Genomic DNA, 14,142 nt, shown 5'->3' with positions numbered 1-14,142 from the left:
TTGTCACTTAACCTTACAAAAAAATCGGTGATTTCTCTGATGATATCAGCAAATAAACTAAAGAATAAAGCGGTAATGTTTAGCTGCTACTTTAATAACAAAATTAAGAAAGTGTTTACGCATAAGTTCCAGACATGACGAATTTTACGCGCTAAAGCGTACGCGTAACCTTGCGCTCGCGTATATGTTACTAGAAAGTGTGGATTCATCACGGATTAACAACGCTCGGCTTCTGTGTAAAGGTATAGGGGTTGTACAATACTTTTCTGTACCACCGGGTGCTGAAAAAATAACAGAAGTGGAAATAGCAGTATAACTGACCAGTAGATACCAGTTGTAGTCCTACTAATTCATGGCATATTGGATGGCTTTGGGGAAAGTTAGCCTATATTGGCAAGACTCTCACGGTCTTCACCTACTCATGTTACCTACCCTCTGACCATGGTCTGGCCTGCTGTCAGATCTTACCCAGGGAAAGATGACATTCCAATATTCCCCTTTAATTGTCTTATCATATATTGTGAGCGCAGCAAGCAGGACATCTTTCATATCTGAAGGTGCTCCTAACGTTTTTCTACACCTTTTTTAATGCCTAGCGTGCCAAACAATCTATTCCCCCTATATGATGCATCACATCGGGTACACATAATTATTTCACCTCCCCTTATAAGATAATATTATATGTCATCAGCTTAGAGAAAAATGTTTAAGGGAATTTTACACCTTCAATTTTGTTATATTTGCATTTTTTCAAGAATTATAGCGCATTGGTGACAAATAAGATATGTATATTATAGGGCAAGGACTGCAACTACTGCACTGGAAATTTTATTTCAGCACAGACAACAGTTGTGGAGTTACAGTCAAAATGAGGGAAAACCAATATTTGATCAATAAATCAATAACTACTTGCTTTGAGTTGCTGAATTTTCAGTGCAGTAGTTGTAGTCCAAGCCCCTATAATATACAGATCTTATTTGTCACCAATGCGCTATAATTTTTGAGAAAAATGCAAAAATATGCACAAAATTGGCCAGGGTTGTAGTACCCCCTTTACAAAATAATATATAAACATATTGTGCATGCTGTTTAGCAAAACTATCAAGAAGATGCTTCGTCGTTTAGTATCGTTAGCAAGACAGAGGCAACAAAGGAAGACATAAAGACCAAAGAAAGAAAGTGAAAGAAAAGACGAAAAGAAATAACTCAATGAATAAACCGAAGATCGAGAAATGAAACAATAAGAGATATGATATAGCTACCTTCTCCATTTTGCCTTTGACCTCCGTCCCGTCCGTTCATGCTATCACGTTATACCAGCGAAAATCTATATATTTTTTAAATCCAGACATTGTAGTGCAAAGTGTGCATCATGAAACGTATATACGTTAATGGCGTCTGGACAACATTCCCAAGCGAACAAATTTGCAAAATTGTCCCGATGATTCGTCCCCACAATGACCCAACCGTGAAAAATGCACGCGAAGAAAATTGGCCATTTTGAAAAAATTATAAGTTAATATTGGTCCCATGAAACATGATTGAAGGTGACAATGGCAAATTGTTGACAACATTTATCTTGGTATTCCGAGCCAGATGCACTGGCTTAACCAGTTTTAACCAGAATTTTTCAGAAGTATAGTAGTAAATGTACGTGTGCATTAGTTACGAGAGAGATTGCGATGTTGCATGCGCCTTGTGCACTCCATGCGCTCTTACGGACGTATATACGTGCCTACATATCGTTACTATCGGTTCCAATCAGGACTTTTCCCTTTCTGGATCCGTCATTACCAACTTCACTATTCCCCACACATAACAGTTTTACACTTTTAAAATTATACTATTAATAATGTAAAAACTAAAGCCCTACAATAAAGAAGTTAGACGTTTTTCACGTCAAGTGAGACAAATCTTAAATCTTTTCCCCCGGGTATAAAGAATTCCACGCAGATCCAAATAGAGATAAGATCTCAAAGACTTCCGTCATCTTTCTGTTTTCTGCATATTTTGTCGATATTTCTGAAATGAACGTATTTGATATCAGAAGGACATTCTTCGTATTCAGAATGCAATTCGATATATCTGATGTGCTCTCATGTCCCATACTATGTGAACGCAGATATCTGAGCCCTTAAAATACTTATGAAATGTCGCAAATTGGCTCAGTGGTTCTTGGGAAAGGACGTATGCGGACCAGAACTTTACTTAATATCGCATTTTTATCACGTGGTATTTGCGCATATTTAAATCAATGTGCAATACATTAAATGTTTTCCTGTCGCAGTTCCGTATGGGTTAAACAATCTGGAATTGTTTCCAGATGAACTTTAGGCGACGGTAACAACATAATTTTCATCTGTTGGTAGTTTAAAAGTTCTGAAATGTCGAAAATTGGTGAGTATAATACCTGACTCATGGGCTTAACTTCTTTTTGGCAAAAAATTGAGTTGAACGGTTTCTTGAATACTTGAAAACATTAACATTAAACTGTCTTTTTAAGTTAAATGTCTTTTGTCAAGTGAATGTAATCAATCGTCGAAATAAGCTATATCGTACAAACAACACATGCCAATTCATTTCCTGCAACGTATGGAAGACAAGGCAAGCCATGTGTCCCGCAAGTCGCTTCTACGGGATACATGAGAGCTCCATCAGTACCAGCAGCAGTTCCTGGCCGCGCTTCAGCATTTTCATCAACACACACATATTCAGTTTGATGAATGTGATCATGGTGGGCTGACATCATGTATCCCCTGTACTCACTTGTCCAATCTGTTGGACAGGTCGTTTTGGCCGGAATCATAAGCAGCGTGCTTCGGCCAGTAACTCTGCAGACAGCACATGGAACATCGTGGTTGTGAAGATGGATAAATGGTGCAAAGTTCCCAATCTCATATTCAGTAGTGTACAACAATTCACGAGCACCTCCAGTTCCTGTTTCGGCCTGGAGATCTTCAGGATCCAATGGTAAACACAGATACTTTGCAGCACCTCCTATGTGAGTGTAGTAAGAGCCACCGACAATGCCTAAAAACAAAGTAATAGAGTACAAGGATGGGATATCGTTTGATAAAGACGAGAATCCACAATTTTGAAATCAATTAACTAGGTTTAAAGTATGATATTTTAAAACTAACACCTCATTTTCCTTCCAAGACCAATGAAAGTCGTAGCCAGAGATAAATAAAGTAGATCCATCTGACGTCACCTGTCAATCAAACTTAGAAACGGTTTGTTTACGATTTGTCGTGATGATTGAAGTTTCCGAACGTAGCAGTAAAACAGCGCGCCCTATGGTTAATTTTGCACCATCAAACATATAAACTGGGGCAAATGTTAGAGATTAGTAATAAAAACCATGTCAACGAGGCCTACAAAAGTACCGACATCGTGCTCATTTTCTGCTATTCCTTTTCTCCAATGAAGGCACCAGAAGAATCAATCTTCCTTTTACGCCAGGCGGCGGATGACATGATCGAGCCGGTAACTTGTGAAACCGCCCGGCCGTATGGCATTTTCCAATATAATCGGTTAGTTTTGTGGGGTTCATTATCGAACCCCAACGGTTTTAGCTTGTATTTATATTATTTATCAACATAGGCCTATTTGTTTGTGATATTTCAAGCGTTTTAAAATTTCAAAATAATCCCATTCAATTACACGGTTGACGATGAAAATTTACTGAATTTAGAGAATGCAATGCGGCCACCACCTGTTTTACGCGCTAATAACCAATTGTGACTGTGAGTTTTGGGGAGTTGATCGTCAGACGTGAGCTATTGTTTTTTTTTTATCTCATGGCCTATATCAAGTCAAGTCAAGTCAAGTCAAGTCAAGTTAAACTTTATTAATCCATTTCTGGAAATTACATGCACATGAGATCATAATAAAATACATTAGAGAACAAGCATAATACAAAAACAGGTATTATAAGCACAATGAAATTCAAAGGCACTCCCTAGAAATGGTATGAACACATAAATTAACGACCGTACTTGGAGTTATGATACAAAATAGCTTGAGGGACAAATGCGTTCAGGTATCTGTCTGTATTTGCACGCGGCAGACTCAACTTTGGAAGTGACGGTATGTGCCTGTCAATAGGCCCCCTCTTTTGAAGTCGACTATACCCGATGACCCCCCCCCCCCCCCTTTTTTTAGTTGCGGCTACCCAATGACCCCCTTTTTTTGGTTGCGGCTACCCAATGACCCCTTTTTTTCTAGATTTTCTAGAATAGCATCATCAAAATGCCAAAAAATAATGCCGAAACTTTCAAATTTTGCTCAATTTTTTCGAAATTATGCCGAAATTTTCAAAATTTTGCTCCATTTTTTCAAAATTTTCGACCAGATGACACTTTTTTTGAAATCTTATACTCAATGACCCCCTTTTTTCAAAATATTGTACCCAATGACCCCCTTTTTATCTTGTTTGTACTCAATGACCCCCTTTTTTTTAAATAACGCTTTGTACCCGATAGGCCCCTACTTCGCGACGCTGGTAGGCACATACCCGTCACTTCTAAAGTTGAGTGCCCCCCGGAGTTGCATACAACCAGTTTTTGAGTTATGATGATATGACAAGCGATGGTGGAGTGGATGTTGGGGATCCTCCATCACATCGGTGAGCTTCTTCAACAAAAGATCAGTGCACACTGTCTCGAAATCCTGCATTATTCTAAGCACATCTTATTCTAAGTACACTATCATGTGCTAAGTTTATTTTATACTATGAAATAGATACCTTCGTAGATAAGTTGGGAAGTGGATGGACATGTAGTGCGCCCCCATCGAACATATGTTGTTCCTACACTGCCTGGATCAGTTGCATCTCGTCCAGGACTTCCGGCATCACCCTTATCTCCCTTCTCACCGTCTATACCAGGATCACCATTGGCTCCTATACCACCAACTAAATAAATAAATAAATAAATAAATAAATAAATAAATAAATAAATAAATAAATAAATAAATAAATAAATAAATAAATAAATAAATAAATAAATATTTCATAGGGTATCAGACGGCTCATGCTACTTGTAACATTTGTATAATAAATAGATCATTATTAGATAAATAAATAAATAAATAAATAAATAAATAAATAAGTAAATAAAAATAAATAAATAAATAAATAAATAAATAAATAAATAAATAAATAAATAAATAAATAAATATTGGGTATCAGACGGCTCATGCTACTTGTAAATAAATAAATAAATAAATATTACATAGGGAGAAGAACTTGAGTCTCCCTTTTGGGGATGTGGTTGACCCGTGAAGTGTTAGAAATCAGAGTTATTGAACCTTCTACCATCAATAGTAATATCGGCCAAGACATCAGTCGTTATATGGCGTTCTCTATTTTCAAACAAGCAATCGCAAAGAGCCAAGAGCCACCAAAACTTTGAATTTTGCAGATAAGCAAGGTCTGCTCTTCTTTGTTAACAAGGGGCAGTCTTCCGTTAACGGGTGTTTTCAGAGCCATCAAAAGTATGAAGAGGGAAATATTGCTTCCACATAATGTACCTTCTCCTTTTTGTCCTAATTCTCCGTCTCTTCCGTCTCGTCCGTCCCGTCCATCTCTTCCTCTAAGCAAATCTTGGGCACATGTACTTGAATCTGAAAATGTTAAGGAGTAGAATTATGTAAGTTGTCAGAAATAGGCTACAAAGTATAAAAAGGGCATAATGGTGGTCAGCATCCCAGGGGGGTTGCCTCCTCCTCACAGACGCATATGTTAGAGTCTGATATCAATCTAGATTAACTTCTTTTAATTATATTCTGATTAACCAGTGCCTTGTTTTACACAATAGACTGCAGCATCTATTCATCTATTGTTCCCGATTAGAGTGCTGACATATTGGAAAATGTTGCTGATCAATATTCATGAGAGGTGATTTGCTATTTGACTAGTTAGCATTTGGCGAGTTAAATTCAAATTCAATGGAAGGTGTCCTATTTTGGATAGTTAAATAAAACTTTCATACGCTGTCAGGTCAGTTGCCGATTTAATGGCATAACCCTTTTGTCTTCAAAAAAGTTCCTCTCGATGAATAGCTTGTCGGCAAATAAAAACGGCACAAAGGAACAATGTGTTATGTAATCTATTGCACCACCATTCTTATCAAAACCTTTGTTTTACATGTATGACGAAGAGTGAGTTTATTCAGTAGTTATTTCTACTACACTGCATAGTGTTATCATTGATAGTGGTATCAAAAGTAACACTAAGGGTGTTAATTTTAACGCTAAGAAAGTGTTCTGTGAGGACCACCCCCACGGGTGTTGATTTACAGTGTCTTCGACACTGCACGATGTTAATTTGACTTGCTGGTGTAAATTTTATACGGTTTCAAGGGTGTTAACTGCTAATTTGACACTGGTATGGTGTTAATTTAACACTTTCCGATTTTAACACTGCTGAGTGTTAACACCAGACATTGGTGTTAACAATAATTGGTGTAACCATGGTAAAATTGTAATATTGTAACATCATGTATTTTCAGGTTTTAAATAACGTTGAACTGTAAGCAGTCCAGCAAAGTGCAGTGTTAGATTTTTAACACAACAGTTTTTCGCAAAGACACCCGGTGGTCTTAACATGTTTAGTATAACACCATGATCAACACCAGAAGCCGTAACACCAAGTTTTGGCAGTGTAGTGTATTAATTTTGATGCGTTTGTTTATTTACTCTACACACCTGTTGTCTGTTGTTGTTGAGTCCCACTGACATCGATATCGCCACCGGATTGCCTCTTATCTCTACGGTGTAGGTCCTATAAAATCAGAGACAAGACCAACATCAAAGTATACCTCTGAAATGAACTAATTAGTATGTTCCTTTTCCAATTGTCTCTGTGGATGCGTAGGGCTCACATAAACCACTGTGACAGTGACTGATTTCAATTGAAATGGCGAAGAAAAGCCCGGGAGAAAAGCATTAATAGTCACAGCTTATAGGTATAAGTGGATGTGCAATAATCATGGACCCCTGGGGTAAAATTTCCAAACGTGGATACCAATTTCCCAAATGGTATGGATATATAATGCAAATTATCCTGACTAGAAGAATATTCCATGTTCAATTTGGACAGATTTATTAAATATTAAAATTACCTCATCGTCATCAGATGATTGGATGGGAGACATCAAGGTATTTCTACCTTGCGGAAGCCTACCGTCGACCAAGTGTAGTTTCAATACCAGGATAACTGCACTTATGAGAATAAATTGGATCACGCCCAAAGGTTTCAATTCCATTTTGGTTTGTCTGTAATTTGATATCGGAAATAATAGATATATTCACAACACATTTATGCTTCTCTAGCTGAGAATAATTATCAGCCTGTTATCATGGTTATTGCTATGGTGAACAACATGTATGGTGTTCTACTTTGCCATCGAAAGTGGTATGTTATCATTTCACACCGAGCTCAATGGAATTTAGCTTCAAAATCACCATATCCTTGCAAATCTTTGCATATCCTTGGTCAAAGTGATCGACATCAATAAATAAATTAACACAAAATGCGTAGCATGATTTAATATACAAGAAACGGTTATTTTCATACTTACTGTTTGTATTGAGTAGCAACCAATGGCAATCACCTGTAGTCGTATTAAATCCTACTTTCATTCAACTTAGTAAAAATAACAATTCTGAGTTATTTTAAGGTTGAAATAAGACTACCTGCATCTCTGGAAAACACAACACCGCTGTAAAGTTCCAGACCTTATTCAAAGTGAAATAATCTCAGAGGACGTGAGCAAATTATGAATTATGTGCGATAGTGTTGTCACTAAGATCACAAACATGCTCATCCACCAGGCCACAGTTCTTTAACCCCAATATGCGTGTACATTCATACAATGACCTTTGACTCTTGGGGTACAAAAACTCATACTCTGCAACTGGAGGTCAAATTTGGATCTAAGGTTGTTAATTGAGGGTTATTGAACCTTACCATTGGAAGTGATGTTAATTTGGCTTATAGCATGTGTCACACAGGAATAGGAACGAAAGGTCTTGACATTCCCATTTGACAGCCCATTTTGTCATCATGAAATTCAAAAAAATCATCAGGATGTCAAAGTTATTATTTAGGTGGCAGAAAAGATAATTGATGCTTCCCATAATGCATTTCTCTCATTTCAATTTCTATACTGATTTGCTATTAAGGCAATACGGGTCGATACTGACAAAAAGTATGTCAATGAATGGAGTACATGCAGATCTTGCAAAATATGTTTATTTCTTCACTATCGACCCATGTTTAGCCTTGGAAGTACTTCTCTAATACTTCCATGCTTTAGCCAGTCTATTCTCAACATGAAAACAATGGGAAACTGTACATACAAAGTAATATGAGTGTCATTTGATCTAATGAGGTGATGCGCCATGTTGCAATGGATTCTGGGATGGGTAAGATATCTTCTCTTTTCAGGTGGTTTTTTGACTTTCATATTGGTGCATGCACAACAGCTGTTGCGATAGTGTTTCCGATACAATAAATTGCTAGCATTTTCTTAAATTAAGTATGCACCTTGTATTTAAAAATACAAATAATAATAACAGTAAACCACTTTAGCCAGGCTGTCAGAGCACTTGTCTTCTCTCGCATAGATTATGCCAACTCCCTCGTTTATGGTGCCCGTGAAATGGACCTAAAACGGCTGCAGCGTCTCCAAAATAAGGCAGCCAGGCTGATCTTTGCATGTGGATGAGACATGTACTCTGCCGAATTGTTGAATACCCTCCATTGGCTCCCGGTGAAAGAAAGAATGAATTTCAAAATCATGTTACACATATACAGCTGTATATCAGGTACTGCTCCGACTTATTTATAAGATCTTGTCACACTTTATAATCACCCAGATTCATCTAGAAGTAGTCGCAGGCTTCGCTCATCATCTGAGAAAACAAAGCTCTACAGGGTGACTCAATTAAAATAGGCCTTGTGGAATGGTGTACATAACATGTCTTCTATAAAATTCTTCAAAAATGATCAAAATCCGTTCACGCGTCACTGAGATAATTGGGATTCTACAAATAGACACATTTTTGGACCATTCAATGGGGGAAATACACATAACAATAATGTGCTGTATTGTAGTTTCCAGGGGATAGTAGTATTGATGGTGATATAAACAAAATTCATTTATTTCTGCCATTCTAAACTACAATGCAGCACATTATTGTTAATGTGTATTGCCCCATTGGAAAGGTGCAAAATTGAGTATACTTGTAGTTTTCCAATTATCTCAGTGATGCATGAACGGATTTTGATGACATTTGCACCATTTTATGGAAGATACTTCATGGTTTTTGAATCTTCAAGAAAGTTTTGCCGTCAATATGTTATGTTATGTCCTGCAATACACAGGGCCTATTTTTATTGAGACACCCAGTATATACAGTTCGCTCCAATAAAAGAGCCGGAGATTGCTGTTTCACCGTTTTTTGGCCCCAGCTCTGGAATAAGCACAAGTATTTCCTGGCCTTAACGTTCTGGGTTCATACGTCTCCAATTATATACTGTTGGATATATTGTACGAGCCAATTTATTAAAAGATTTTAATAAAATATCCAAAAAATTACCGATCCTTTAAGATCGTTAATTTTTTGGATATTAAAATCATTATCATGACGGTCATTAAGATTTAATTTAAATCTGGTCAACCAGACATACCTATTTTGACGGACGACCGACGTTGCGACTGAAACCTTCAGTCTTCAGCTGGGTTGTGATGCAAATGACCTTGAGTACCGGACACTTCCGGTATTGATGACAATCGACGAGGAATGTCCTTTATGATCCTGTCCCAGCCGTGTGATAGTTTGGCCCGGACACAGAGCTGAGTCGATCATCACCAAAGACTCAGATAAGATTGCTGAACAACAACATCTTCGCAAAGCACTGGGTAACTGTGGTTACCAGGCCTGGGCCATAAACAAGGCCTTGAACAAGGACAGCAATAAACCCACCGCCAGTAGCACGAATCAGACGGGGAGAACAACAAGTATTACCATCCCATATCACGGAGATTTATCGGAAAAACTCAAAAGAATTTATCGCGACCACGGAATTACCACCCACTTTAAACCCACGAACACGATCCGCCAGTCCTTAGTGCAGCCCAAGGACAAACAGCCCAAGGGGAGGATCAGTGGAGTGGTATACGGGGTCCGCTGTTCTGAAGAGCAAGCCTGTCAAGACTCTTACATAGGAGAAACCGCCCAACCTCTTCACAATCGCATGTTACAACATCGCAGAGCCAGCTCAGGTGGAAACGACTCATCAGTGTATTTACATTTGAAAGCCACCGGACACCATTTTGACACCAAGGATGTCCGAATCCTAGATCGCGAGCATCGTTGGTTTGAGCGTGGAGTGAAAGAGGCAATCTGGGTGAGGGCTGAGCAACCATCCCTCAACCGCGGTGGCGGTGTCCGGGCCAAACTATCACACGGCTGGGACAGGATCATAAAGGACATTCCTCGTCGATTGTCATCAATACCGGAAGTGTCCGGTACTCAAGGTCATTTGCATCACAACCCAGCTGAAGACTGAAGGTTTCAGTCGCAACGTCGGTCGTCCGTCAAAATAGGTATGTCTGGTTGACCAGATTTAAATTAAATCTTAATTTCAACATACCCAGATGAATGAGAGTCTACACAGTTTGATTATCATGAGTCATTTTATCGTACTTTAGTTTGTGATTCACAGTTTTGTAACATCGGTTGTTTTGGTTCTTAATGGGTTCAAAATCATACCACAAAACAACCATATTTTTGTATCAACAATAATTATTGCAAGACCTATACAAAACAGTTAAGCTATACAGTTGGCAGTATTTTATTCGAGGGATACCAGACATGTGGAAGGATATGCACATTGATCACATGATTTGTATTAAATATATATCCTACCTTCGACACACGTGTGCAAAAAGACCCCCCCCCCCCCAAGAAAAAAGTGACGGAAAACAAACTGTGGTTTAAATCATATTTGTATGAAAGATCTCAAACAGTTAGTGTAAATTCTTCTTTATCTGATTTTGAAAATGTAAATATTGTAATTCCGCAAGGATCAATCTTGGGTCCTTTGTTATTTATTATTTTTGTAAATTGTATGCCTAATGCTGTTAACTGTAAAACCATTATGTATGCAGATGATACAAGTTTAATGTGTAAAGGAAAGAATGTTTTGGAAATGCAAGCTAAACTAGAGTCAAGTCTTCACAGTGTAGCAAATTGGTTTCACGCAAACAAACTTACTTTAAATGTTGATAAGACCAAGTTTATGATCTTTGGTACCAACCACATGCTTGAAAAGTTTAATGATATAAATCTAACATATGAGGATAGTTTTATTATTGAACGAGTTCATGAGTTTAACTATCTTGGAGTAAAACTTGATTCTAAACTTTCTTGGTCAGCTCATGTAGATTATTTATGTAAAAATGTTTCTAAAAAAATTGGTGTCATTAGGCGTGTTAAATACTTCCTGCCTCGTCAAACCATTGTTATGTTATCAAATGCACTTGTTATGCCTCAATTTGATTATGGAAGTTCTGTATGGAGTAATTTTTCTAGTGAATTTCAAACAAGGCTGCAAGTGTTACAAAATCAGTTAGCCAGGACAATTTTATCTGCAGATATTAGAACACCAATAAGTAACTTAATGAGTGCACTAAAGTGGTTAAAACTAAATGATAGATGGCAAAATCAACTTCTCGTTTTAGTTTTTAAGTGTTTAAGAAATATAGGGCCATCTTATCTATCATCCCAATTTGAATTTGTTCATGATAGTCATATGCATATTACCAGGAATCATACATCAAACACTTTGGTTGTACCAAAATGTAATTCAAATTCAGGCAAGCGTACATTCCATGTCAGAGCTGCTAATACTTGGAATGGAATTGCACCTCAAATCCGCAAAGAATTAAATAATATGTCTTTGTATCAATTTAAAGTGCAAACAAATATTTCTGCTAAATAACTTGTATTTCTATTCCCTTATAAATTGTACTTTTATACGAACATCTTAACTTTAGTTTGTATTTTGTATAATCTTTGTCATATGTAACCAATATTATGCTTTTGATTTATCATGTGTATTTACCGTTTATCAATTTATGTACTTTACATTATTTATAATTGTATGAGGGCCTGCTTGGAAAGCAGTGCTTGACACTGAAGTGGAATTACCCTCAATAAAGAAAGATTATTATTATTATTATTATATTAAAAAACATAAAACACGTCGTCATTTTCTCCTATACACATTGCTTCATTTTAGTTCATTTAAGTACATTGCAATCGTAAAAGGTGATGGCTTCCTTTTCATATTATTATAATTACCTAATTAAATAAAGCGCGAGTATTGTTATAAATATTACATTATATGAATACATTGTACCTCAAATATATGCAAGGGGTTATGGGATACATTTCCTCCAAAGCTAAAGCTTGACTCTTTTTTTGTCTTATTGTCTTGATTAAGTCTGAAAATCCAGCGTTTTCTGGCAATGTGCTCTTCTGCGTTCCTGCAATCAATCGAACTACATGATTGTAGGTCACGTATTGGCACTTGGCGCATCCAGACTTGTTCTAAATGCGTAATGGTGATGTTCAAACTTCACGATAGAACACCTTTACGACTTAACACGCATTTCAATTAAGAAACAACTAAAAACGAGTTCTTCAGTTGTACAATCTATTTAATTTGGCATATTTAGAGTGTTTTGAACGTGTTAATTATTTTGCGTTGATAAACTCTGGACAATTAAACAAATCGCTTTCACCTTGTGACTGGTTCATTCCATCTAAGAGTCAAATTCCAGATCATGGTCTGATCAACAACCCCATCTCTACTTCGTCCAAAGTGATTTCAATACCAGTATGAAAAATACTTCGAATGTAGCAGAAGAAGGAATGCATTTACATGTATTTAGTGTTTGCTACAAAATAAACTCATAGTCAAATCATTTTGAGCCTTTTCAATCAATCGTCAAAATAACCTATATCGTGCAAACAACACATGCCAATTCATTTCCTGCAACGTATGGAAGACAAGGCAAGCCATGTGTCCCGCAAGTCGCTTCTACGGGATACATGAGAGCTCCATCAGTACCAGCAGCAGTTCCTGGCCGCGCTTCAGCATTTTCATCAACACACACATATTCAGTTTGATGAATGTGATCATGGTGGGCTGACATCATGTATCCCCTGTACTCACTTGTCCAATCAGCTGGACATGTAGTTTTGGCCGGAATCATAAGCAGCGTGCTTCGGCCAGTAACTCTGCAGACAGCACATGGGACATCATGGTCATGAAGATGAGAGAATGGTGCAAAGCTATTTATCTCATATTCGGTTGTGTACAACAATTCACGAGTACCTCCAGTTCCTGTTTCGGCCTGGAGATCCTCAGGATCCAATGGTAAACACAGATACTTTGCAGCACCTCCTATGTGAGTGTAGTAAGAGCCACCGACAATGCCTAAAAACAAAGTAATAGAGTACAAGTAGGGATGACCAATGAACCATCAACTTGATTAGAACACTCCCATAGACATGCAGGGAGCTCAACTGTGCACTGCTTGCACAGACATTTCTAAATTGAGCTCATTCTTTTATTTTTCATTATTTTTCTGTAAAAATTGGAGATGTTAATGCCAATTATGTTTTGTAACTATCCTGCAAATTACAGCATCATAACTTATTTGGTTTTTCTGTAAGTGTGAGTCAAAATTGGTCCATCGCCACAGTGCGCTTAATTGCCAGTGGCCCAGTGCAGCACTGCTCAGAATGGCACAAAATATTCAGATGAAAAAGATCAGGTGAACACCTTGACCTACTGAGCTGTAATTTGGCAGAGTTGTTGTTATTATCTCTATCATACCCTCTGTAAAAAGGAAAAAAAACCGGACAAGTAGATCTCGAGTTAAAAATTAAATCACCAGCTTCCCTTTGGAATTTCCAAACACCTTTCGAATCATGTTAAATAGACACCTTTCTGAACATAAATGTGAAGTTTCATGCTCATTTGTTGTATTATTCACCTGATCTCAACCCTAAACATTTTCTTATATTTATACCATCTGCACTGACTTGCTGCTATACACG

General features: G+C 37.4%; 2 protein-coding genes and 1 long non-coding RNA gene across 3 annotated transcripts in view; all 3 read right to left on the bottom strand.

Moving 5' to 3' along the window:
- Positions 1–2,515: 2,515 nt before the first annotated feature.
- Positions 2,516–14,142, bottom strand: part of LOC140146741 (uncharacterized) — a 17,974-nt gene continuing 6,347 nt past the window's right edge. Inside the window, exons 4-6 of the mRNA XM_072168616.1 lie at positions 5,533–5,625; positions 4,748–4,915; positions 2,516–3,030 (exon numbers count right to left, since the gene is read on the bottom strand). Coding sequence (XP_072024717.1) covers positions 2,549–3,030; positions 4,748–4,915; positions 5,533–5,625 — 743 coding nt within the window. The 3' untranslated portion in view covers positions 2,516–2,548. The remainder of the gene's footprint in view (positions 3,031–4,747; positions 4,916–5,532; positions 5,626–14,142) is intronic.
- On the bottom strand, positions 6,709–7,715 carry LOC140137447 (uncharacterized). The gene is made up of 3 exons (XR_011856841.1): positions 7,584–7,715; positions 7,125–7,278; positions 6,709–6,784 (listed from the first exon to the last, which is right to left on the bottom strand). It is a non-coding gene; the product is annotated as an uncharacterized lncRNA (long non-coding RNA).
- LOC140172051 (uncharacterized) overlaps positions 12,264–14,142 on the bottom strand; it is a 5,527-nt gene continuing 3,648 nt past the window's right edge. Inside the window, exon 4 of the mRNA XM_072195401.1 lies at positions 12,264–13,516. Within this exon, the coding sequence (XP_072051502.1) occupies positions 13,035–13,516 (482 nt within the window). The 3' untranslated portion in view covers positions 12,264–13,034. The remainder of the gene's footprint in view (positions 13,517–14,142) is intronic.

This window comes from Amphiura filiformis, chromosome 2, assembly GCF_039555335.1.
Source record: "Amphiura filiformis chromosome 2, Afil_fr2py, whole genome shotgun sequence".
NCBI classification, from domain to species: Eukaryota; Metazoa; Echinodermata; class Ophiuroidea; order Amphilepidida; family Amphiuridae; genus Amphiura; species Amphiura filiformis.
This window is presented reverse-complemented; position numbering and strand designations above follow the sequence as displayed.